Source organism: Patagioenas fasciata, chromosome 23 (assembly GCF_037038585.1).
Source record: "Patagioenas fasciata isolate bPatFas1 chromosome 23, bPatFas1.hap1, whole genome shotgun sequence".
Lineage (NCBI taxonomy): Eukaryota > Metazoa > Chordata > Aves > Columbiformes > Columbidae > Patagioenas > Patagioenas fasciata.
This window is the reverse complement of record NC_092542.1, coordinates 2,571,754-2,595,487: the sequence shown is the minus strand read 5'-3', so window position 1 is coordinate 2,595,487 and position 23,734 is coordinate 2,571,754. Positions and strand designations below refer to the sequence as shown.

The following is a 23,734-nucleotide window of genomic DNA, read 5'->3' as shown; positions in this document are numbered from 1 at the left end:
TCACAGCTGCTATTGACTCCCTGGCCAGCTTGTAATGTATTTGTGGTTCTTACAGTCTCCGTATTTTCCAGAGTCTTACTAGAAAGTTGCGCAGATGTGTCACATCGCGTACTTTGTCGGGATTTTATAGATCAGGACTATTATTTATATTAACTAAATCTGATTTTTTTTTTTTTTTCCCAAATGTGGTAGCAATTAAATTAGTTTGACAAGATCTAATTTCCACAACCCCAAGTTGATTTGTATTAATTACATTCTCCTCCTTTAATTCTTAATGTGAACCAAACTCCCTAACAGCTGTTATATCATTTTCCTAGGAATCAGTGTCAACTGACAAACCCATAATTACTGGGTTAGTCTTCTTTACCCATTGAAATATTGGTATCCCCATTAACTTCCGTGGTTTTTTCTGCAAATTCCATGGTCCTGCAAAACTTGTAAATAAACAGCAGTGCTCCAAGACCTTTGTTGTTTAAGTCTTGTAAAACTCCTGGCTATGAATTCACCGGACCTTCCAATCCAGAGACACTAAGTTTTGTGTTTGCTTTTTAACCCCTGCCTGCAGTACCATGGAATGACAAGGATCCTATTGCAACAAAATTTGGTCCCCATCTTATCAGCCTCTTTTAAGTATGGAAAAGTTGCAAAGAGGTTTTTATTTTATTTTATTTTCATTTATTATGGGCTCCAGCTTGGTCCTCGCTGCTCGTAAGAAATGTCACCGTGCCGCGGTCACTCCCTGCGTCTAAGCACCACTGGGGTTTTTAATTCCATGTTTCATTCCTCTTTACAGGGAAAAACGAGCTCTAAGACCGGATTCACCCACCTCTAGGGCACCGTTTTGTTAATGGAGACACCCCCAGAGCTTGGAACACTTTTAGTGAGAAAAGATGGGATGGGGCAAAGAGAGTGGCTTTCGGGGGGGTGGCAGGGACCCCTTTGGGTGGGGAGCCCCCCTGCCTGTCCCGGGGATGCTGGGGATGCCGGGGTTGTCCTGCCTGTCCTGGGGGTGCCCTCCTGCCCTCCCCGGTGTCGCTCACCTGGTTCGCCCCTCCCAGCCGGAGCGGGGCGGGTTTGCGGGGAACGAGGCCGAACCTCCCCCCCCCCCCGCCCCGCACCGCCCACACCCACACGAGTCACGGCGGGCGGAAGGGGAGCGTCTGCCTGGGACACACCGACACACAGACAGACAGACAGACACACCGAGACAGACGCAGATCTCCCCGCTGCTCCCGCGCGCTTCCAGTCGCTGCCGGCATGGGGAACATAACTTGTGTTCCCCAGGCACCTGGGGGGTTCAGAGGCTCTTTCCGAAGGAAGCCTTCACTGAAGAAAGAGTAAGTACACTTGTTTTTCACTTGGGACCGCTTTTCCAGTGGCACTGGCTTCCCTGTGGACGTTTCCCTCCGCGATGCACCGTGCAGAACTGGGCTGGCAGCTGAATCCGCTCGGGAACCCCAGCAAGTTATTTACCCGCTCAGCAGAATCGGGGTTTGACGTGGTTTCGTGGGGTGCTGGGCAGTGCCAAACGCGATTGTATCACCACAAGTGCCTGGGAAACAATCCCAGGGCTTTGCTGGTGGAATATCCCAGGGACGCTTGCCCCCAGGAGAAATGCAATTTATTTCGTTATGGTTTGGAAAATTAAAACTTCCCTCTATGAACCAGGCAGGGCAAGGTGCAGAATGCCTGGTGCTCCTCGTTTTCCCTTGCAATTTTTTCTATTCACAGCGCCCAGAGTTGCAGTGTGGTATCGTGAAACAAACAAACCAACAAACCCAACATTCACACTCCTCTTCCTTTTGAGAGAAAGTCCCAAGTCCCACCACTCTACCCGTGTGATTTGATCTGCATTTGCAACCCTGAAGGGGTCCCCTCTGGGGACTTGGTGCTGGGCAGCGCTCGGGTACCACAGTGATGGATGGCTGTCCCAAAATAGAGCCTGCCGGGGAGTGCAGAGCTGCCTTTCCCCTGCTCGTGCTCCCATCAGCGCAGCCAGTGCTGCTGCCCATACCTAAACACACACAAAGCAGATCCCTCCCCATCCTGAGCGCTCCGGGCTGGAAAGGAGCTCTGTTGGGTCCCAGCTACATTGGGTTCAACAAACATGAGACAAAACATAAACTCTGCAAGGCTGAGGGATTTCTAATCAATGGGAGACGCTGAAACCATTCCCTTGGTCTCCTGTGCTGCTGTAAATCGGGAGCAAACGTGTAGGAGTCTGTGGAGCTACTGTGGGGTAAAAGAGAGGGGATGGGTTGGGGAATTTGAACCCTGGAGGGCTGATATTGGATGGAGTGGCCAAGCCCCAGAGCACCTTCCGTCCCCGCTGACTCCCGGCTTCCCAGGCTCCCGGCTCTCTGTGAAGATGAGCCTGGTTTCTGCAGAACTCAGTGCTGCAGTCTGGTTGGAAGAGCAACTGCTGGAAAATCCCAACAAAGCAGTCCCAGTAAGCGGTCATTAATGGTGTGTGTGCAAGGAGAAGCTGGGGGCCTTGCTGGGAGTGGAAGGAAAGGCAGAGGAAAACCACAAAGATAGAAATACAACCTGTTTGTGAATACGTGTTGGTATATGTGTATGCATGTACCTCCACTCCAGGGGCTTTGGAATAGTCATCCGGACTGGATTTGGTCTTTGTATTTTGCAATGGAACATCCGGTCCCTCTGCTGATTTGGAGGCACAGATGAGCCTAGCTGACTGTTTGGTTATGCAAAGACATGTAAAAAAGCAAAGAAACACCAACAAGTGCAGCACAAACCCCATTACAATTCTGCCAGGCTGTTTATCAGCCCTTTGCTGGGCTAGGATGATTAGAAAGCCCGTGACAAATTGCTTACTTAGCTTTCTAGCTTCCTTATTTCTGGGCAGAATTCACTATGCCTCAGCCTAAATCTGTGTTGGTATGTGTGTTTTGGTTTTTTTTCTCCCCTCTGTAGACAAAATGGCAAGAAAAAACTGCCCAGCTTTTTTGGTATAGAAGGAGGGCAGGAGAGAGATACGACCACAGACAAAATCCTGCAGTATATTCCAGGCAAGGCAAGTACAAACTCATCCAACCCCTGCTCCCCGCTGCTCCCCGAGATCGTTCCCACCCACCCAAGGACAGCACGATGGCTCTGGATCAGGGGGTAGCAGCAGGTTTGTCTCAAGGGGATGAAGGTCACATCTGCAGCCCAGGAAGGGATGAGCCCCGTGCCCTTCACGGCAGCAGAATCAGCAGCTCCGGTGTCCCCATGCGGGTGTCTAGGGGACCTGCCACCAACCGAAACCTGCGATGGGGTGGGAAGGTAGCGCTGAGAGCGAAGTTGGCAGCGTGGTGGGAATATCACACACACCCCTTTGCTCTTGGTTCTTTTGTTTCTGGGCAGCCTGCGAAGGAAGGGAAAATTAGAGCGAGCATTCAAAGGTAGGGTGATTCATTCCCACGCTGGAATGAGACAGAGCAGGCAGCGTATTAGCAATAAGCCCTGGGAAGGTAATCAGGAAGGGCAGGTCTGTCCCGGGCACGTACCAGCCTTGTGGCCATATGGCCCATTTCCCAGAGCTGCTCAGGGAAAGCAGAGGTGAAATGATGAACCCCAGCATGTTTACTTGGTCCTTTTGGGGATGTGGACTGAGCTTTGGGGCCTGTTGGGCTGTACCATGCATATATTGCCCTCACTGAATGGCAAATAGGCGATGTGGTTATGGGGGAAGGGGAAACTGAGGCAGAGGCTAACAGCTAGACAGAGGTGATTTCAGAGAGGGTCATCAGCAGGATGTTATCTCCTGGGTTTCAAGCTGCTGGTCAGCTGTATCCCACCAGTGATGAGGTGCTCGGTGTGTTGCAGGACCCAGTTCTGAGCAGCCCCACTGATGCACTTTGGGTTGCTGCAGAAATTCAAGCATTTGCTCCCCGCTGTCAGGGACCTTGCCGTCCCTTTCCATTCAGCTGTTCCCAGCTTGGCCCTTTCCAGCCCAAAGGACCTTCGCTTTTTTCATGAGAGCTCCATCCTCTCTCTTGGGGAACATGTCCTGAACTGGACAGGTGGGAAGCAGAGCAGAACTGGGACTGTTCCACAGTCCCGCCTGTTATTTGTGAAGGAGGGTGATGGGCATTTGGCGTGGGCATGGTTCCCTGCGGGACTCAGCTGCCATCCAGAAGGGTTGGGCAGCACTTGGCCGGACCAGGACTCAGAGGGATCCTGGACACTTCTCCCGGGGAAGCAGGGAGAGCTGTGGCATTAGCAGATCCTAAAAAACAAATCCTGCAAGTTGACAGAACAAAGGTTGCCTAGAGATTATTCATTCAGGATCACAAGAAAGTGTGGGATCTCTTCAGGGAAGGAAGGAGGGTGAGGCGGTTGTTTTGATGTTGCCCTCGCCTGGGGCAGATGGGCTCCAACTCTCTGATTAGCCACAAACTTCTTGTGTGGCCTGGAGAAAGCCTGGGCTTAGTCCGTTTCCCAGTCTCATCTTTTCAGGAGGAACATCTCCGAGGGCAGGAGGTGACCGGGTGCTGCAGGGACAGGTTGGAGAGGAGCTGTCGGCCCAGGGCTCTTCCAATGCAGTCTCAGAGGAGATGAGGTTGCCAACCCGCTGGCCATGGCAGGTAGTTTGGGACCAGGGCAAGTGACATCCATGAAAACACGTCCCCCTGCGGACCCTGCCACAGGCAGCTGGCACACAGAGCCAGCGCCTTTGGTTCCCACCTCCTGCCCTGTTTCCCACGCTTCCAGTTACGGCTCCTGTGAAGCCCAAGCAGAAGTGAGGGGGAAGGATGTGCCAGAAGAGCAGTTCTTCTCACTTGCTCCTTTTATCATTAAACAGAAGCTTTCGGAGCCCCAGGGCACCAGCCTTGCAAGGCTGAGCTCTTCCTGCTGCCAGGCTTAGTGATTCAGCTGGGAGTCACTGGGGTCTGCAGGGGCTGAGGCAGGTTAATTATTAAGCTTGCTCTACCTGTAGGATGAGGATAGAGAAAGAGAACATGTCGGGGCACTTGTGCTGCCAGAGACCCGCTGCTTTGCCAAATCTTGAGAGAAACCAGGTTTCCGATGATCTGCACAGCCTCAAAGCCAGCGGGAAAGCTGAGCTAACGGGGACGGTGCTGATCAGGATGGGTGTTTACACCAGCACAACCCAGCCAGGGAGTGAACAGCAGACTGAGGGGATTTCAGAGCAATGAGAAACGCTAGTTCCCTTTCATTTCAGCTGCACAGTGAGGCGTCCCCACGGTTTCGGGGTTGCATGGGCACCAGAGATAAGTGATGCTCGTGGAGGAGGCTGTGACAGCTCTGGTCCCTGACCCTCACAGGACATCATGGGGTTCCCAGTGCTGCTGATGTCATCTCGTTTTGTCCGTGGTTTTGGAGGTGTCCCCATGCTTAGCCATTAAGTCCTGCCGTCTTCTCAGCCTTCCTGCAAACCCTCATGAACTGAGATTGCTAGATGCTTGTTTGGGAGAGGGAGCTGTTCCATTTAATCCAGTTTTGCCACATGACCAGCGGCAGTGGAAGCTCTCGCTTTCCCTCCTGACCCTGGGGATCGCTGTGCAAGCTGGCGGGCAGGCTGAACTTTTTGCCAAAACTATTGCTGGATTCCCAGTTCCCAGATTGTTTTTGCTTCATGGGGCCTTACTTACAACTGCAGAATTTGGCTGCCACGTTCCAGGCAGCAGCATCGCCCAGGCAGCCGGTAGCCAGCATTGCTGCTTATCGCTGTGCCTGTAATTTCATTACTTTATTCTCTGCCCCCTCCCGGTTGCTGCCCTTATCCAAGCAGCATTCTGCTTGTGCTGCCACAGCTGTCAGGTGATCAGTTGCTCTTTGTTCTGACAGCGGCTTGTCGCACAAACGTAATCTTTTCCTACGCTTAATTGCTTCTCAGCAAGACCATTCATTGGCACCCAGCAGGTTCCCACCTCCAGGAGAGGACATGGGTGCATTTTCATGGGTGCTGCCCGGAGCCGGCTGGAGAAGCTGAAGGGAGAATTTCAGCAGAGAGGGGGTTAACCTGTGTCCTCAAATGTTTTTTAAGTTAGTGCAAAGGGAACCCCGAGCTTTGCAGGTGAGAGGGTCCCGACGGCATTAGGTTCCTGTTTCTGGCTCACCAGTCTGGTCTGGGTGTTGCCAATGTCCCTGGCATGGTTGGGAGGGGGGTTAATCTCATAGTGTCATTATAGAGTAGTTCGGGTTGAAGGGACCTCCAAAGCCCCCCCAGTGCCACCCCTGCCATGAGCAGGGACATCTTCACCAGCTCAGGTTGCTCAGAGCCCCGTCCAGCCTGGCCTGAGATGTCTCCAGGGATGGTTCAGCCACCACCTCTCTGGCCAACCTGGGCCAGGCTCTCACCACCCGCAGTGTCAAAAATTTCTTCCTCATCTGGCCTGAATCTCCCCTCCTTTACTTTAAAACCATCACCCTTGTCCTATTGTAACAGGCGCTGCAAAATGCCGGAGGGGTGAGTCATGGAGGCCCCAGCAAGACAGATCTGGTTAGCTCTGCTGGCTTGTCATTCATCATGGGGCTGAAGCAGCTGTCCCCCTGGCACCAGGAGGGGACACAGGGGCCAGGCTGGCTGCTGGCAGCCCCTGGCTGTGTGAGGTGATGGGCTGTCACTCCATCCTATGCAGCATCCAGACGGTGCAGCACCAGCCCCAGGATGCCATAGGGGTGTGAGGTATGTGCCATTGCACAGAAGGAAGACATTCTGTATGATCAGAATGCAAGAAATAAGGGAACTATCGACAAGAGGGAGTGCTGTCTCTCCCTCTCACGTCATCCCTTGCTCTCCTGCAGTGCTTCCTGCCTTCCCTCAGCTTTTTGCAGTGACAATGAGCAGCTTCAGGACTTGGTGCCTTGCAACTGCTTTTATGGCTGAGGGACTCTGCCTCAAAATTGTCCGGGCACCTGAAACAACAGACTCCACATAGAGAAACCCAGGGATCTGAGCAAAAGGGAGAGCTGAGGAATCCAGGTGGAACTAGAGCAAAGAAAACCTTTCCACTAACCCCGGTGGAAGACAAGCTGTGTTTGCTCAGCTTTGATCTGTCTGTGTCCTGGTGAATTTTATTAGGATGGCAGGAGGTCAGCTGTAGGTTTAGGAGACACTAACTGTAGGATGTGCTTCTGTGGCCCCTCTTTCCCAGCCCAGAAAACCTCATTTGAGGTCGATATCTCCCCTGCCCAGGGAGCACAGCAGTAACCAGACCCCAGCTCCATGCTGGCATGGAGACCCAGAAACAAACAGCCCAGCTTGGGCACCTGCCCAGGGCGCTTTTCTGAGGAAGCCCTTCTGGAAAGATGTTCTGGGAATGTCTCTTGCAGACATCAAGTCCCCACCTCCCACCGGCTCTGATTTGTTTTTCCTGAATCCTCGGTACAGAATATTCAGAACCAGGAAAACCAGAAGGAAAACTTGGACCAGAGGTTCCCCAGCCTGTTCAAGAAGGGACGAAGGAAAACGGTTGTCAGGAATCTGGGGAAAATTATTTATTACTCCAAGGTCAAGTTCAAGTTTCAGCACTGCCAGGTAAGCTGCGGCACCTGTTTGTGGGTGTTTCTCTTCCCAGGCGCAGAGTGACCTTGTGGGACTGGGAAGTAAAGTGTAATTATGGGAAATGTGACTCACAGACACTTCCTTGGGCTCCTGCACGGCCCAGGGGCTTCTGCTGTGTGTGTACCAGCTGCTGCCCATCCCAACGGGGGCTGTGTTCCTGTGCTCCTCTGCTGGGCTGGCAGCAGATCCACCAGCAGCAATGCGGTGGTGGCCCTTGGATAAGCGACCGCTGGCTTTTCTGTGCACAGATCAGTCTGAGGTGCAGAGGGAAGCTGGGAGGAGGAAGGTGACCTGAGACAAACCCCAAAATGTGTCTTTTCTGCAGGAGGTGAACGACTGCTTCCTGGAGCTGTTCCAGTCTTACCTGTACTTCCAGTCTGTGGGCTCCAATGGGCTCACATACCAGGTAGAGCATCTCACGGACACGCCGGGGCAAGCACTGGGGATTTGGGCAGTACGGCCAAACTAGGAGCACTGGGTGGGTGGGATGGGACAAGGCTGCCACTGGTCTGCCCTAGGTGATCTCAGCAAGTCCCTTCCCATGGATTCCAAGCTCCTGAGGGAGGAGAGCTGGACCCCATAGATGTGGGATAGGGGCTTGTGCAGGGCTGGCAGGCAGGACCAGGGATGGGAGGTGTTTAAGCTACCTGGACTTACCTTTGTGCAGAGCATCAAGCCCAGAGAGCTGTGTCTTGGCAATTTCAGAGCTCCTATAGCTCAAAATCCCACTGGCCTTGGTGCCGATGGTGGACTTGGCCCTGGCTTCTGAACCAAGGTGGGGTTCTTCATCTGCAGTGTAGAGAGGGACACATGGGAGAGAGTGGAAAGAAAAACCCAAGGGCAGCCTTGGGGAGCTATCCTGGCAAAGCGTTTATCAATCTTTTAACCTGACAATGCTGGTGAATTACAAACAATTGGCTGTTTTGCCCACGCAGCCAAAAAAATCACAGCTGAACAGACAGGGAGCCCTGGACATTGCTCTGCTTCCACATGAGTGACTCAAACTGAGCATGGCTGTTTTGTGGATGCCTGTAAAAATTGTACCTTTTAGAAATGATTTATTGTCTTCTAGGTAACTTGAGGTTAATGCAATATGCCGATACAATCTCTCGAGTCACTCAGCAAGCCAGCCTTCAACTGGAAAGAGACATGTCAGAATACACACTGTATTACAGAATCCCCCATCTACTTTATAAACAGCTCCTTAGATTATTAATTCTAGAGGAATTAAAAAGGCATTAATATGCCAGTACTGGCCCCTAGACATTACAGCAATTAGCAGCTTTTACAGCCCTTGTTTAGAAAGCCCAAGCCAGGGAGCACAGATTTGTCGTCTGCTCCTGAGCTGCATTACAGTGGGACTCTGAAAACTGGAGTACACAAACCAGCCAGCTGACTTTTGCTTTGTCGTTATTCCCATCCTCTGGCTTTCTTGTGTTAAAGCAGTATTGTTTTGCTGAGGTTTCTCTTAAAACTGAAATACTTGAAGTACAAAGAAAGCGTTCTTGCCAGCATGGCAGCTGATTACTGCAGTTCTGGCCCCACAGAGCCCAGGGAGCTGCCACGTCTGGACTTCCAGTCTCCTATAGCAAAGGGGCATTAATCGCAGAAGCTGTCCACCAAAATAATGGTGTGTTCTTCTTATGCAGGGACTGCTGCCGTTGAAAGAGCTGAAAGTGTGTGAAATTGAACACGGGAAGAGTGCTGGGCAGGAGGATCATGCTTTCCGCATTGCAGGTTGGTGCCTCTTTGTTTGCTTTGAACATCAGGTGCATGAATCACGACCGTCTCTGCTCTTTGTCCCGCTCTGACTTGCTCCCACATTGTAGAAAGAGGTTGCAGACAGCTGGAGCTTTTCCTTCCAGCATTTGCATCCTTCCCTCCAAGGCTTCCCTGCTCTCATCACCTGGATGGTGATGCCCAGGGCTGCGGGCAGGGAAGGACAGGATGAGGATGCTCTGGTGCTCCAGCTGGTTGGTACTCAGGACCCAGTGTCACTTCACCAGCCCTTCCCTCACCAGCACTCTTGCCTCCACAAGCTTTTAAAACTTTTCTCTGAGTGATCTTGCTTTATAAAAGTTTTCCTGACATAACAACCCATCTGCAGCTTGGCTGGAGGCTTTTTGGGCTTAGTTATTGCTGAATTACAGCAGCTGCAAGCCCCCAGGTCTAGTAGTTAAAGCATTAATTATACAGAAGTAAGCAAATAATCCAGATACAGAGTCAAGAAAGCCCATTTGTGTCCTAGGCCCACTGTCCATGTACTCTGGTGTCTTCTGTTAGAGAGGGTGTCCGTGCTGGGGTGAGTGGGCTCGTTCTGCTTGTATTAAAACACGCAGGAGTGTGGCTGGGTGGAAAATTGCCTCGAGCTTTGTTGGGTTTGTGTTGTGCTTAGGGAAAGAACAAACCAAAGCCTTACCAGCAGAGAGTGCTCTATAGATCAGGGCATGAAGAAATGGGGAAGGTAGCGATATTTAGGATTGCTGAGGGATCAGCAGAGCTGTTTTATTTTTCTGCTAGAGGCGGGGGGAAATCAAGGCATGGAGGGGATAAGAGTCTTGTCCATGGCCACACACAGGGTAGGGGTGGAAGTCTGTTTTCTCATGACTCTGACACACGAGACGCATCCATTCTCTTGTGAAATCCTGTGGTGTCAGTAGTTCCCCATGAACTGCACTTTCTAGGGCAGTTTGGTGCATCAGAAGATGATGGGAATGTGGAGGTGGAACACAAGGATGAAGCCCAACAGTGTGCAGACCTGTCCCTTGGTGCACGGGCATGGAGAAGCAGCTGGTGTCTGGCCATGGCCTTGGCTTTGTGGCCCATCTTTTGCATAGACGCTAATGGTGATTAAGTTGTTGAGCACCACGGGTTACCTCTGCCTCACCTGCAAATGTTGCAGCTTCTTAGTGTCTCCAGACAAAGAGATTTGGAGGGGGAGGAATAAACTGCTGCAGCTCCAGGAAGGGGTTTTCTTGCTTCCAATGTTCCTCTGGAAGCGTTCGCAAGGAAAGAGGAAGGACAAGGCAGAAGAAAAGAGCACGAGGGCTGGCACAGGTTGCTCAGCACGGCTGTGTCATGGCCCTGCTGCAAACGTGCCCTTGGGGTTGAGGGAAATGGCAGCAGCTGAATTAGCAGCAGCTTTTTGTGCTTTGCTCCCCAGCAGCTCCTCGCATGAGCTCCAGGCATGGCTCAGGCTTAGGCAGGAGTTTCTCTTCTCGTTTTCTCTTCCTTTGAGGCCCCGTTTAGATGTGGTGAGGTGAACAGCCCTAAGGATACGTCTGCAAGGCTGGACTGAGCGGGGGTGACAGAGCGAGCTCAGGGTCGTGCCCCACAGGCACGGTTCCCACTGTTTGTGTAAGGGCCTGGGTGCCCAGAGAAGTATCAGAGCTGCTGGAGTATCTAGATAACGTTAGCACCTCTGTACCCTCATAACAACTCTAGATTCTTGTAGAATCATAGAATGGTTTGGGTTGGAAGGGACCCTAAAGATCATCCAGTTCCTGCCAAGGGCACCTTCCACCAGAACAGGTTTACTCAAAGCCTCGTCCAACCTGGTCTTGAATGTCTCCAAGGATGCAGCATCCCCACCTTCTCTGGGCAGCTTGTTCCAGTGCCTCACCACCCTCATGGGGAATAATTTCTTCCCTATATCTGATCTAAATCTTCCCTCTTTCAGTTTAAAGCCATTACCCCTTGTCCTGTCACTACATAGCTTTGCAGAACATCCCTTTCCAGCTTTCTTGTAGGTCCCCTTTAGGTACTTGAGGCTGTTCTGAGGTGTCCCCAGAGCCTTCTCTATCTCCATTGCAACGACAGGGAAACTGAGGCAATAGGAGACAGGAGAGCTCCAGAGCCACAGTGGTACGTGGACACCTGGCTGCCCAGTAATGCTTGACACCTGTTAATAATTACTCCAATGAGTCTAAATGGAGTGACTTCTGGAAAGTCACTCAGTCTCTGCCTCAGTTTCCCCACCTCTGCTTTGTCTCTATTAGTGCATTTCATAACAGACAGAAGTGTTTCAAAGTCTTAATTAACTGCTGTTCATAAAAAATGCAGGAATTATGGGATGCAAGGCTCCACGGAAGGGCAAAATATCATGTTTATCCAGTGCACTTGCTTATCTGAATACTTCTAAGTCCCGCAGGGCCAGATCTTACTGAGCACGCAGCAAATATGGTTTAATATGAGATCACGGGTAAATTATTAATCATAGCATACCTTCCGCAGCCTGCCAGAAATGATTATTAACGTCACTAGGTTATGCCTGTAGTGAGTAGCAGAGGGTGTATGAGACTTTTTTTGCTCATACTACTAAGCAAATGATAGCTGGAAACACTAAATCAACAAGGTACAGTCTGGCCTTCAAAAGTATGCCTGAGAGCAGCTTCAGCTTGTCTGGCATAGATTATGTTTGGTGAAAGAGTAAATAAGTGTCAGAAAGCTACGGATGTTCTACATATTGATGCCAAAGTGAAACCAAGGATTAGCACAAAACTTCTGCATTGAGTCAGGCTGTGTGCAGCAGCACATTGTGACCGTGGCCGCCCGCAGAGATGCTTTTCACAAACTATCGGGGACTTTTAAAGCTGAAATATGTGTGTTGGTTTCAAGCTTGACTTCTGTACTGTTTTTGATTTATTGTCCTTGGCCTTGTTTTGGACTGAACGGCACCTGGTGGTCAGTGTTAGATGTGGCTGCAGGAGCAGGTGATGAGAAGGTGCGGGGAGGTCCCCAGCAGCCCGATGTGACACAATGTGCTCACGGTGGTGGCAGGAAGGACTGGAACACGGTGTCAACACACTCGCAGGCAACCCGTGGTGTGATGTGCCGAGCAGAACAGCCCTGGCCAGCTGATTGCTTGTTGGTGCTGCAATCGGCGCCCTTATCTGCTGAGCTCATCTTGTGTCTCTCCTCCCAGGTCCTCTGCTGAATCCCCTTATCGTGTTCTGCCCTACTGAGTCAGAGCTGAAGCAGTGGCTTTATCACCTGGAGAAACAGATCCAGCTCAACGGAGGAAGCCTCGGCTTGCCCTTCCTCGCTCAGGTTAGTTTCTGGAGGTGCTGCCCAGCCGTTTCTCACGCTGCGGGCTCAGGGCTGAACGAAGCTGGATGGGTTGGGTGGATGCTGCCCTGCTCCTGCATCCTTCAGTGGGAGGGATAATCTCTCAGCTGTTCTCGCCACACCTAACACCTTCTTCTTGCAGGATCCTGAGTGCCCCGTGGGGCTCCGGGTACCTCCCGGGCTGGAGAGCTTGAGCAGAGGGCTGGGAAGGGACAGGGGCTCTGGTGCAGGTTCCTTCAGTTATTCCAGCATGCCCAAAATCACCATGGATAGATGTGCTAATAGCTCACACTTGACAGGCACGTTCTTGCTTTGGAACTCCTCTGCCCATGGAGAAACGGTGTATTTGTGTTCAGGTGTCCTTAGGGGCTCAGGTCTGTGCACCCCGCGCCGGAGTGAATGTGGGATTTTGGTCTGAATGTCAACCCCAAAGGTGCTCTGTGCTGCTGAGACCTGACAGCAGCTCGCTGCATTTCTGCTGCCTGTGTGTGCACACATGGCTTCTCATTTTGGAGCTTGCCTGTCTTCCTTCTCCCAACCTGTAAACCAGAGGTATTCCCCTTTGAAAGGCAATATACAGATGGCACTAGGTACCAAGTATGATTATTCAGTCCCAGCTGGGAAAATGGCTACTGCACAGATCTGTTTGCTCTTTCCTGCTTCTCCCATGCTTGAGAAGTGTCCCAAAATGGGCCACGTGCAAGCTAAACTCTTTGGGGAGGACACGTCTGCCCTGCTCCTCAGTTGTGCTCCTGTCTCTAGAACGACTGGAGTCAGAGCTCCGTGGGGAAGGAGGAGCTGCGATGGTCCGTGCAGAACATGCCTGTCCAGGAGTGGCGAGGGACCCAGCGCGAATCCCTGGGCGATGTCCTCTGTGTTTCCAAAGTGAAGCTGCAGCACCTGCCTTTCCAGGTAGGACACATCTCTGGGGAGCAACTTCCCATCAGCATGGATGGAGCGACTAGCGCAGATTCCTGCCTACCTGCTGCCACTGACCCCGAATGATCCTTTTACCCACATTCTAGTAAACGGAAAAAGTTTTTTTACTGGGTTTTTTGCTGCTTCTGTGGCCCAGCTTGAGGACAATGTAAGCATTTGCAGGATGGGGCTGGCAGCTGGAGCTGGCAGGAGTCCCCGTGGAGCGGGTTTCAGGGAGGCAGCTGGGCTGTTTGCAGAGCCCTCGCCCCAGGCTGCTGTCAGAGAGACAAAGCCAAGGGCTCCCCAGGTCTGAACCCTGTCTGGCTGTTCACAGGGAACCCTCTTCCCCTTTACTTTCCAAGGAGCAGCACGACCGACTCTTGGTGCTTTACCCGTCCACGCTGGTGATAGTATCTGAAGAGCGCAACAGCCTCTGTTTTAAGGTGAGTTCATTTTGGAGCACTTTCCTGCGCTCTCTCACCCACAGCAGCTATTTGAGCCCTTTTTTGGCTTTGTTGCTCCCCTCCACCTGGGTTCCCTTGTGTTCCCCACGTTGGCAAGGGCTTTCCCTCCACGCTGCTCCCTTGCCAGCTGGCAGGTGAGCAGGCAAGAGGGATGTTGCAAGTTATCTTCCCATGAGAAACACCTTGCCCTCCTACAAAAGCCGGAGGGGGAAAGGAGCTGGCTGCCAAGGAATCTGCGTCTCTGGGAGGAGGGATGCTGGCGTGTTTCTGTGTGGTTGTGTTGGCAGGGAGCCTGGCTCGCTTGCCTGAGCTGGAACAGCCCTGAGAGTGCCCCCGCGGGGGGTTTTCTTCCCAGCCCTTGCTCTGTGGGACCATTTGCAGGCAGGGAGCAGCCAGGCAGCACATCTGATGCTGGTGGAAAGGCTGGTTAGTTCGTCAGTTGAATGGTGGGGAGAGAGAAGAAGCTGCTGCTGCTGCTTTGTGTTTGCTGGAGAGAGGGCTCCGAGCAATGTCTGGGCACCGCAGCAGAAGGACCAGCGAGGACCTGGAGCCCTCAGTGCCCCAGGGGATCTGAGAAAAGCTTCTCTGATCCACTGGTGGGTTTTTGCTTTCCTGGGAGCCTCAGCACAGATGGGCATTCGCATTGCCCTTAAACTTGGTTGCCAACATCCATTTTGGACATCATCGCAATGGCTGTTAAACAGCCTTGTGCTTTCTGGCCCTGTTTTTCCTGTGCTAGAACAAATGTGCCAAAAAAAAGAGCGCTGAACTGTCACTGAACCTGCCGGTGGAGGAGCAGCATCCTTCATCACTGAGAGAGGAGCCAAGGACAAGGGAACCCTGCAGAGATGGAGGGCTGGTGAAATTCAGTGTGAATTCATTGGGGTCCTTCTTCACATGGTTTCGCCATGTCCACATCAGGCCCCGAGCCGTGCAGGCTGCTTTTAATTGAAGGGAAGACCCACACGGAGCATCTCCCTGGCTGAACCCGCCATGGGGAGGAGGGACACATGCCAGTGAGAGTTCTCTCCGGTCCCCAGTGCCACAGCAGAGGGTGTTTTCCAGCAGCCCGTGTGACACACCTCAAACAAAGCTTGTTTTTGGGAACGTGTTGTTTGCAGCTCCTGGGAATGGCGCACCACATAAGGGGGGCCTTGGGCTGGGCTCTCGGATTAACTCATCTCTTTTGAAACCTTCAAGCAGATTTCTCTGCCCTGGCCGTGCAATGTTCCCTTCCCACGGTGCGTGAGCGTCGGTCCCCGGGCGTCTCGCTCGCTGGGGCGATGGCAGATCTCTGTGCGGGCAGGCGGTGATTCACCAGCCTGCGACACCGCGCTGGGAACCTGATTTTCCGCAGGCATGTCAGGGCACGGGCGCCTTCTCCCAGGGCTTCTGCAAATTAACTTCCTTTCCCCACGAGCAGACGCCGAGCCCTACAATTTGTGTTCGAGGGGGATAGCCCGGCCCTTTTGTTCTTCGGTTTCGTACAAACCGCAGGAGCTGCCGGTGCCAAGCGTGTGTGTGGGATGGGGAAGGGGAAGGCAGGGGCTGAGCCTGTGGGGACGGGGCTCACCCAAATCAGCCCTGGTGGGAAAAAACCCTGGGGGAGGCATAAATCAGCAAAGGGGGAACTGCTGGGGGGAGCAGATTGATGCCGTGCCCCGGGAAGGCTGGAGGAGCTTTCTGCAGTGATGTGCATGTTATGTGTGGGATGCTGCTGTGCTTCCCTGGCTGGGACTCTATCCCCAGGTGTTTCAGCCTCCCCCCATGGAGAGGGGGATGTTGCATTAGGGAGGACGGAGCGCTTGGTGCCTGCGGGAAGCGCATCACAGTCCATTTCTTAGAGCAGCGGGGGAAACCGAGTCACGGAGCATTTGCACAAGCTTTTCCCTCCCGAGGCCAGCCTGGCTGTACTGCTCAGCCCATAAATTGCTTTCCATGCAGCAGAAATAACCGCAGAAGCCTGTGTGTGCCCACGGGCTGTTGCAGAGAGGCGGCCGGCCAGCACAAACCACCGGCACCCGCCTCGGCTCCACGCTGCCCTGGGGACAAAGCTGTCACATCAGCCACAGTCCCCAGAGCCTGTGCAGCTGGGGCAGCCTTGTGGTGAGGACATGATGAGGGGTTTTTTTTTTGCACATTATTTTGCAGCCCATAAACTTAGGCATGTTGCTCATGAGGGTCTCTTCCAACCAAAATGGTTCTATGAATCCTAATCAATTACACCTTCTGAGAGGACCTTCAGCTAAACAACAGGGTTTTTCTCCTGCTTTATGTGCTTTCTCTGCTGCCGGGCATGCGGAAGAGTGGCGTGAAGTGGGAACTTTGTTTGCTGAGCTCTCCCCAGACCCTGTGTTTGCCATCCCCGCCAGGAGCTGCTCCCAGGGCCGTTGTCACCAGTGCTCCGTGCCCACAGCATCACAGGAGTGGCATTCACAGCTGTGCCGGATCGCACGAGAGCTCGCGTTGCACCCGCTGGCATTTACAGGGCTCAGTCCGGTCTTTGTAAGGCTTTGCAGGGAGTGGATTGGGGGCATTCCTGTTTGCAAGGCTGGAAGTCCCAATCCAGCAAATCAAACGTTATTCAGGACCATGTTTGTGAAATTTTCTGGAGAAGTCAGGCATTAAACTATGGAAAACAGAACGAGAAGGGAAGGAGTGCTCAGCCATGCCATCTTAAGCCTGCTTCTCTCTTGACAGGGCGAGCTGCCACTCAATGCCATCCAAGTGCTTTTTGAAGAAAACGAGAAAACCTCCTTTTTAATAGAAGGTGTGTGTGCGGCGTCAGGGTCTCCAGACCCCAGGAGAGCGTGGGGAGGGATGGAGCAAGGGGGTTCCCAGGGGTTTCTGGGCTGTCGATCAAAGCCGGTAACACCCAGTGATGTTTTGACAGGCCGACTGATCAATTCGATCCGGGTGATCTGCCGCAGCTATGAAGATTACCAGGAGTGGCTCTACTGTCTCAAAACAGCCCAGTTTCGAAACGCTGACTCCTCCCTCTCCGGATCAGAGAGCTTCTCGGGATCAAAGCTCCCACACCCCGCGCAGGTAACAGATGTTGTGGGTTTGCATGGCAGTCAGTCGATGTCTCCCAGGGCTCCCATCTGTCCTATCTCCAACCACGTGTGAGGACTCTTGTGACACAGCAGACTTTGCTTCAGGTCCCTTGCCCTAAGGCTGTCGTGAAGTTGCTGATCCCTGCAAATTACTTTGAAGCCCTAAATCACATTATATAGCATCATAGAATCATTTTGGTTGGGAGGGACCCTCAGTATAATTGAGTCTAACCGTTAACCTGAATCTAGCACTAAACCATGCCCTTGCAAGGCGTTGATAATGACCTTGTGCCAATGCCTCGCTGTACAATACTATCGCAGCCTATGACCAGGGCTCTGCTTTTAAAGGAATTTAATAGAATACACCCTATGTGCTGTTCTTCTCCCCTGTCCAGTTTGGCGGCAGCGGGAGAGGGTCGCTCACTTCTGATGGCCGCACAAACTCCTGGGCGTCGGGAGGGAGAGTGGCCACCCTGACACACCTGTCCCAGCACAGCGGCTCTCTCCCGGACGGACAGTCCTTCGTGCTGATGCCCGACAGCAGGGTGCTCGAAGAACCCCTCTATTCCCAGCCTCTCCATGTAAGTGAACCCCCCGTAAAAGCCCGGGACATGTGTGGACAGACACTGCCTTTGAGCAGAGCGGTCTGTCCTGGTGCTCGGTTGGTCAGTGTTTGCTATGTGGTGTAGCAAATCCACGCCTGGAGCCCGTATTTGTCATGACTCAGCTTTGTAATTGCTGATATGGGAAAAGTTTGCTGAAGAGTCCCATCCCAACACTCCATTCTGCATAAGAATTGTTGGTACAGATTGCAAAAGGGCAAAAGGGACGGTTCAAAGGTCAGAAAATCCCAAAAAAGACAGCAAGTGAGTGGAGGTGGTGGGCTGGGCAAGCCTTTGCTCTGACCTGTGCAGAATTTGTATGTCCAGGGATCATAAAATCATAGAATAGTTTGGGTTGAAGTGACCTTCCCAGCTCCCCCAGTGCCACCCCTGCCATGAGCAGGGACATCTTCACCAGCTCAGGTTGCTCAGAGCCCCGTCCAGCCTGGCCTGGGATGTCTCCAGGGATGGTTCATCCACCACCTCTCTGGCCAACCTGGGCCAGGGTTTTACCACCCTCAGAGGCAACAATTTCTTCCTTATATCTAGTCTGAGTCTACTCTCTTTTAGTTTAAAACCATCACCCCTTGTCCTACTGCAACAGGCCCTGCTAGGATGTGGGAAGGAGGGAACATGTGGGGCATGGTCCCAGCCGCAGGACCGTGTGGATGCAGGAGCGCATCGCGATGCCTGCAGCAGCAGCCCTGGCAGGGCAATGCCTTGTGTTGGCTGCAGGTGGGTCTGCAAAGAGCCAGCTCCAGGGTCTGTCTTCTCGTTTCAGTGCCTGCCACACACCAACTGCCCAAGCACGGGGCTGCCCGGGCAGGACCTGCGGAGGGGAGGCAGTTCCAGAAAGTCCAAGGGCAAATGTGGACCTTGTGGCCAGCAGCTGCCCAGCCAGGACACAGAGAGGACCGTCTGCAGCCTCATCCCTGAAAACCCCAATGGGGAGCTGCTGTCTGCTGTGTACAACGAGCCATACTCCCCGCACAGCTCGCAGCATCACCCCGCAGCTCCTCCAGCACCCCTGGACCTGAGCAACGTAAGCGGGCTGGGACGCAATGGGGCTGCAGGGTGAACAGCTGGGGAACACAACTTGCATTTTTCTTACCCATTTCCACTTGGAAATGGCCCACAGAAAGTGAGGTTAAACGTGGAAAACAGAGCAATGTCTGGTGGAGCCTGGAGATGCTGGGCTTGAATTCCTGGGGCAACACGAGCACCAGTGCTCTGCAAGCAGGAGTGTCATTACTTGAGAGGACACAGCCTCTTCTTCTGAGGGCTTCCCAGCATGTGTCCATCACTGGTTTGGTGTGTGATGCCACATATCCCTCCCCTCAGCCCCGATGAGTGTGCATCTGCCTTACACCCAGGAAAATCCCCTTGTTAGCAGAGTCAGCCCTGCCATCCCTCACAGCTGAGCAGCATTTGGGACTCGAGTTGCAGGGAGATTCCCCACTCCGGTCCCTCCCAGGGATGGATTCCAAGCAGAGAACAGCATGTCACGTTCCTGTTTTAATTCCGCCTTTTAGCTGAACAGATGGAGCCTGGTGGGCAGTCAGCCCTCAACGGCTTCCAGCTCCCTGGAGAAGCCGGCCATGCCCCGCTCCCCCTTGAACGCTGATCCCTATACACCCAGTTCCCCCAGTGCTCCCAGTGTGGCCGGCTCCAGCTTCCTGGAAGAGGTACCTTTGCTGCTGGTTACGGGCCTGACTCAGCTTTTTGGCTCCAGAAATCCTGCCCCGGGTCATTTCTTTTCCTCCTGTCTTCGGATGGGGAAACTCCAGACCTGCATTTCGGGGAGGGGCAGGGCATGACATAGTTCTCTGGTTTTTCAAGCCAGGACAGAGTCAGAGGGGAACAGGTTTCCCCTGTCTTATCACTGGATGCCAGCGTCACAACAACCCCAGGTAGAGCCAGAAACTGCAAAACAAAGGCAGAGACTGAGATGTGATCCAGTCTGCAGAAACTAGAGATGAGTCAGGCACAGAGACCACTTTATCCACCCCAAAATTTCCAGCTGTGATAACTGAGTGCCTGCTAAAGGCTACGTTTCTGGTTTTGTGCATCCCTTAGGAAAAGACTGAGTTTGTGGGTGGCATCCCCCAAACTGCTGAAGTCTCCCCTCCCCTCGGAAGGTTCTTCCAGTCTTCTGTCTGTCCTTACGCATTCCATGAGCTGTCAGAAGGTTTTATCCTGATACTTCGACATCTGGCCAGCTTCATTACCTCCGTGGGTCACTGAAGGACCCGCAGCTGTTCTTCCATTCCCATCTATGGCCTCCAGGATTGGAATGTAGTAAAATTTGCAAGGCAGGCAGAAAACCTTGTTTTGCCTAAGTCTGTTGATAGCAGGGCTGGCTTACAGGTGTGGGGAGCAGCCAGTCAGTGCTCCCCAACTCTGCGTAGCAGGTATCAATAGTGGAGTTTTGTTCTGGTTAAGTTCCTGCAGCGTCACGGGCAGACGGGTCCAGCACAGGTGAACGGAGCCGTCCCGGTCCTCCCGCACCTCTCCCTGCAGCAGTGGAACTGCCAGCCCCTGCCCGGCGGTCACTGCAGAGAGGTGACCACAGCGCCCAGCTACGGCATCCCCGGCACCGCCTGCCGCCTCCCGCTGTGGCCTCCTGCTGATGCTTATCTTGAAGAGGTGAGTTTATAAACGCAGCCCTAACACTGCAGGGGAATGCACGGGGGTGCAGGGTCCCAGTTTGCTGTTCTCCAGATCACCACAGGGCTCTGAGCCTGTTGCTCTGTGGTGGGTGCATCTTGGGGAGCAGGGTTGGGGACCCAACTGTATCCCAGTACTGCAGTATCCCAGGGCTGCAGTACTAAGTCACCCTCATCAGTGCCCCTCTTTCTTTTCAGGTCTCTTCTCTGCGAGAGGAACATCTGGGCCCTTCATTGCAGCCACCAGGTGAGACACTTGGGACTGACTCTCAGGCAACTGAGAACGGTTGTTAAGCCAAAAATTCCTTCATTGAGCTTTGAACTCTGCAAAGATGTCCGAGACATGCCCCATCGTGGTACATAAGCTTGAGAGGCTGCTTGGGAGCTGCAGCCCACCCCGCCTTGCTGGTGTCTGTCTCCGTAAGCCAAGATCTTGATGATCTTGAGGGTCTCTTCCAACCAAAATCATTCTATGTTTCTATGTTTCTGCAGATGGGAATGTCGGCAATTACGACCTGCCGGAGGGCGGCTGCCTGCACCGCGACTCTGCCGCCTACCACGACTACGCCGAGCTCCAGAGCTTCCAGAGCGACTTCAGCTACGACAACCTGTGGGAAGCCGAGGAGAAGGAGCCAGGCACCCTGCACCCCTCCCCAGCACCCAGCCAACAGTTTTATGAGGTCTGAGGGAAAACCTCTATGGCCAAGCACTGAAAAGCTCTCCGGGCTCTTCTCTTGCTGGGTTTCCCATCAGGGTGAGGAGCCTGGGGCACACAAAGCAAAAGGAAGGGTCCTGCTCTGTGAAAGGCTGGTTCTCATGTCCTGGCAGGCCCAGAGTTCAAACTTCTCCCCTAAATCTGAGGGTGGGCTCCAAGCACAAAACCAACAGCCTCTGCAGAGCCGGGGAGCAGCGTGGGTGCAGCTGCCCCGGCTCGGGGAGCCCTGGCTGGGGAACAGCATCGCCCCCCAGAAAATAAAAGAACAAAAAGGTGGTCAGGCTCCCACAGATAAAAGGGACTGGGTGTTCAGATGGAGCAGCAAAGGCCAAAGAAGAGGGCTGGGTTAGTTTGGTCATTTTAACCAGGGCCCTCAGGCTGGTCACGCGCAGGATCTACTGATCCCTGAGCATAGTTGTTAAGCCAAACCTTCCTTCCTTGAGCTTTGAAGTCTGCAAAGGTGAATGAGACATGCCCAGTCGTGGTATACAAGGTTGGTAGCAACAGCCGTGCTCATAGGATCGTCATCCTGCAAGACCAGAGTTATCTGACAGGGATGGAGGAAAAATCCAGATCTGGGCAGAATGGGACATTCTTTCCACTTTAAGCAAAAAATTCTGTCCTGCCAGTGCTGGGTCCGAACCATGGTGGTGAGCTGAGTGTTCTGAGCCAGCAAATACACCAAGTGCCTTGTGTTTACCAAGGTCCTCCCCACAAAGGATGCTCTAGGTGCCTCTTAGGGGACCGCATCCTTTCCTCCACATCACTGACCTCACACTAAACGCCGCCTGGGAACATCTGGGCAGGGAGGGAAGGAAGAATATTGACTCTAAGCCAAACTCCAGCACAGCCATTACCACCCAGTGACCCGAGCAATGCTGGTGTGGGCTCTGAACTCCCTCTTCCCCCCTCCGGAGCAGCAGCAGGACCAGGACACAAACAACAGGGGACAGAGTCTTGGTGCTATCGTTTGCCAGCCTCTTAGACCAGATCCTTTAGCACATAGAAGGTCAGCAGCAAATCCAAATGTTTTTACCTGAGGCTCCAAATTCTTAACCTTTGTTCCCTAAAGAGGCTGCAAACCAAACGTATTAACAAAATCTCTGGTTTTGTTCCTTCACTGGTGCAAACAAAACAATCTGGGAGCTCTTTGTACTTGAATATCTACGTATTACATTGTACTTATATATATATTTTTTTTTTCAGAAGGTATCCAGCAAAGTTTACATGCACAGTTTGAGTGGGTTATATGTATTTAACGTGTAAATGTGGCTGAGCTGAGGATCTATTTAATTTTCTAGCTGTGGATGACGTTCAGTACTGTAGAATGGGCAGATGTCTGCACATTCGTGTGTGTGTGGGTTTGGGTCTTCTCGCTGTTATTGTTTTGTTTCAGGTTTACTTTCATTCTGGGAAGATTTGTATCTGATAACTGAACCCCCAAAGGATCTATTTATTCAGAACAAAATCGCGTTAGGGAACATCAGAAGCATATAGTATGCTGGGAGGCTTCTGTGAATACATTGACTTTGAATACTGTCACCATAATCTTTTTAATTGGGTTTCAACAGTGATATCTGCGATGTATCAAAAGGGAAAAACTCTATTGCTATAAGAGTTCCTTCGTGGATTTCTGTGAGACCGGACAATTGCAATACATATTCTTCAGGAACTCTTTTCTTCTCTCTTTCTTTGCCATCATCTGGTTTAACGGGGGTGAATTTTCATCCATCGCCGCTGTCCTTTTCAAAGCCTTTCATCCCTTGAGGATTTTTGGGTCCCTGGGTCCAGGAGGATTTCCAGAGTGCTGACTGTCTCTTGCTCAGGTCAGGCACTTGTAAACACCTAATCCTAAAGCAAAGTCTCCCTTGGGTTTATCAGGCAATGAGACCTGGCTAGAGGGTTAATGCCAAAGCTTAATCAGACCTTTTACTTCAGCCCTGTGTTCTGGGGGTCTTGGAAAATCAGTCGGCAGCTCCAAATGTGCAGCTGGGAATGTCCGTGCCATACTGGGAATGCCTGTGCCATACTGGGAATGTCCATGCCAAGGTGCGAACACTTGGAGAGGTGACAGGTGGTTGGTTGTGCTGCAGCCAGAGCTGCTCAGGAAACTGAATAACCAGAGGAGAGGTCCATGTGAAGCCCGGCGTGTCTGTCCCCATTGAGCGGCCCTCCCAAGCTGCGACGTGCCATCACATTGATCGGTGACAGTGACACACGCGTGCACGGCAAGGCACAAGATCCCGGTTTCGAAGCGCTGCAGAGACATGAGACACCTAAAGCCGTTTTAGTCCTCATCCCAGAGCGGCAACTTTCCTCTCCAGCTACATCTGGGCTAAATTTGTCACCCTTGCGAATGCTGCCCTTCGGACACGCGGGCTGCTCGTTTCTCACGCCTCCAGCTCGCCTTTGTGCGCAGCTGCCGCGGTCTGTTTGGCTCTTATTTCAGGTCCTGAACTCCATCTCTGTGCCTGTGCGTCTGCTTCTGAGTTATTGCCTTGTTCCTGCGGGACGTCTGGGGCAGAGCGCAGCTCCTTGCAGCTGCTCCCCAGCACGGAATGGAGTGTTTTGGGGTGAAATGCGAGCGTGCCCTTAGCAAACCGTGGCCTGCTCGCTGCTGTTTCTTCACCGCTACCCCGTAGAAATTAAGGGTTGTGATAACAAACTGCCACTGAAATGGTTACACAGCCCTTGCCACACAAGCAGCTA

The 23,734-nt window shown here is 52.7% G+C and overlaps 1 protein-coding gene across 1 annotated transcript; it reads left to right on the top strand.

Annotated features, from left to right (window-relative positions):
- The first annotated feature begins 1,141 nt into the window (after nucleotides 1-1,141).
- PLEKHN1 (pleckstrin homology domain containing N1) lies at nucleotides 1,142-23,489 on the top strand. Its single transcript, XM_065855172.2, has 15 exons — nucleotides 1,142-1,337; nucleotides 2,938-3,037; nucleotides 7,364-7,510; nucleotides 7,863-7,943; nucleotides 9,187-9,274; nucleotides 12,462-12,586; nucleotides 13,367-13,516; nucleotides 13,885-13,965; nucleotides 16,687-16,756; nucleotides 16,880-17,034; nucleotides 17,438-17,623; nucleotides 18,426-18,686; nucleotides 20,087-20,290; nucleotides 20,509-20,557; nucleotides 20,803-23,489. Exons 1-15 carry the CDS (start codon nucleotides 1,258-1,260, stop codon nucleotides 20,994-20,996), a joined length of 1,971 nt encoding a protein of 656 aa, XP_065711244.1. The 5' UTR covers nucleotides 1,142-1,257; the 3' UTR covers nucleotides 20,997-23,489.
- The last annotated feature ends 245 nt before the right edge of the window (nucleotides 23,490-23,734 follow it).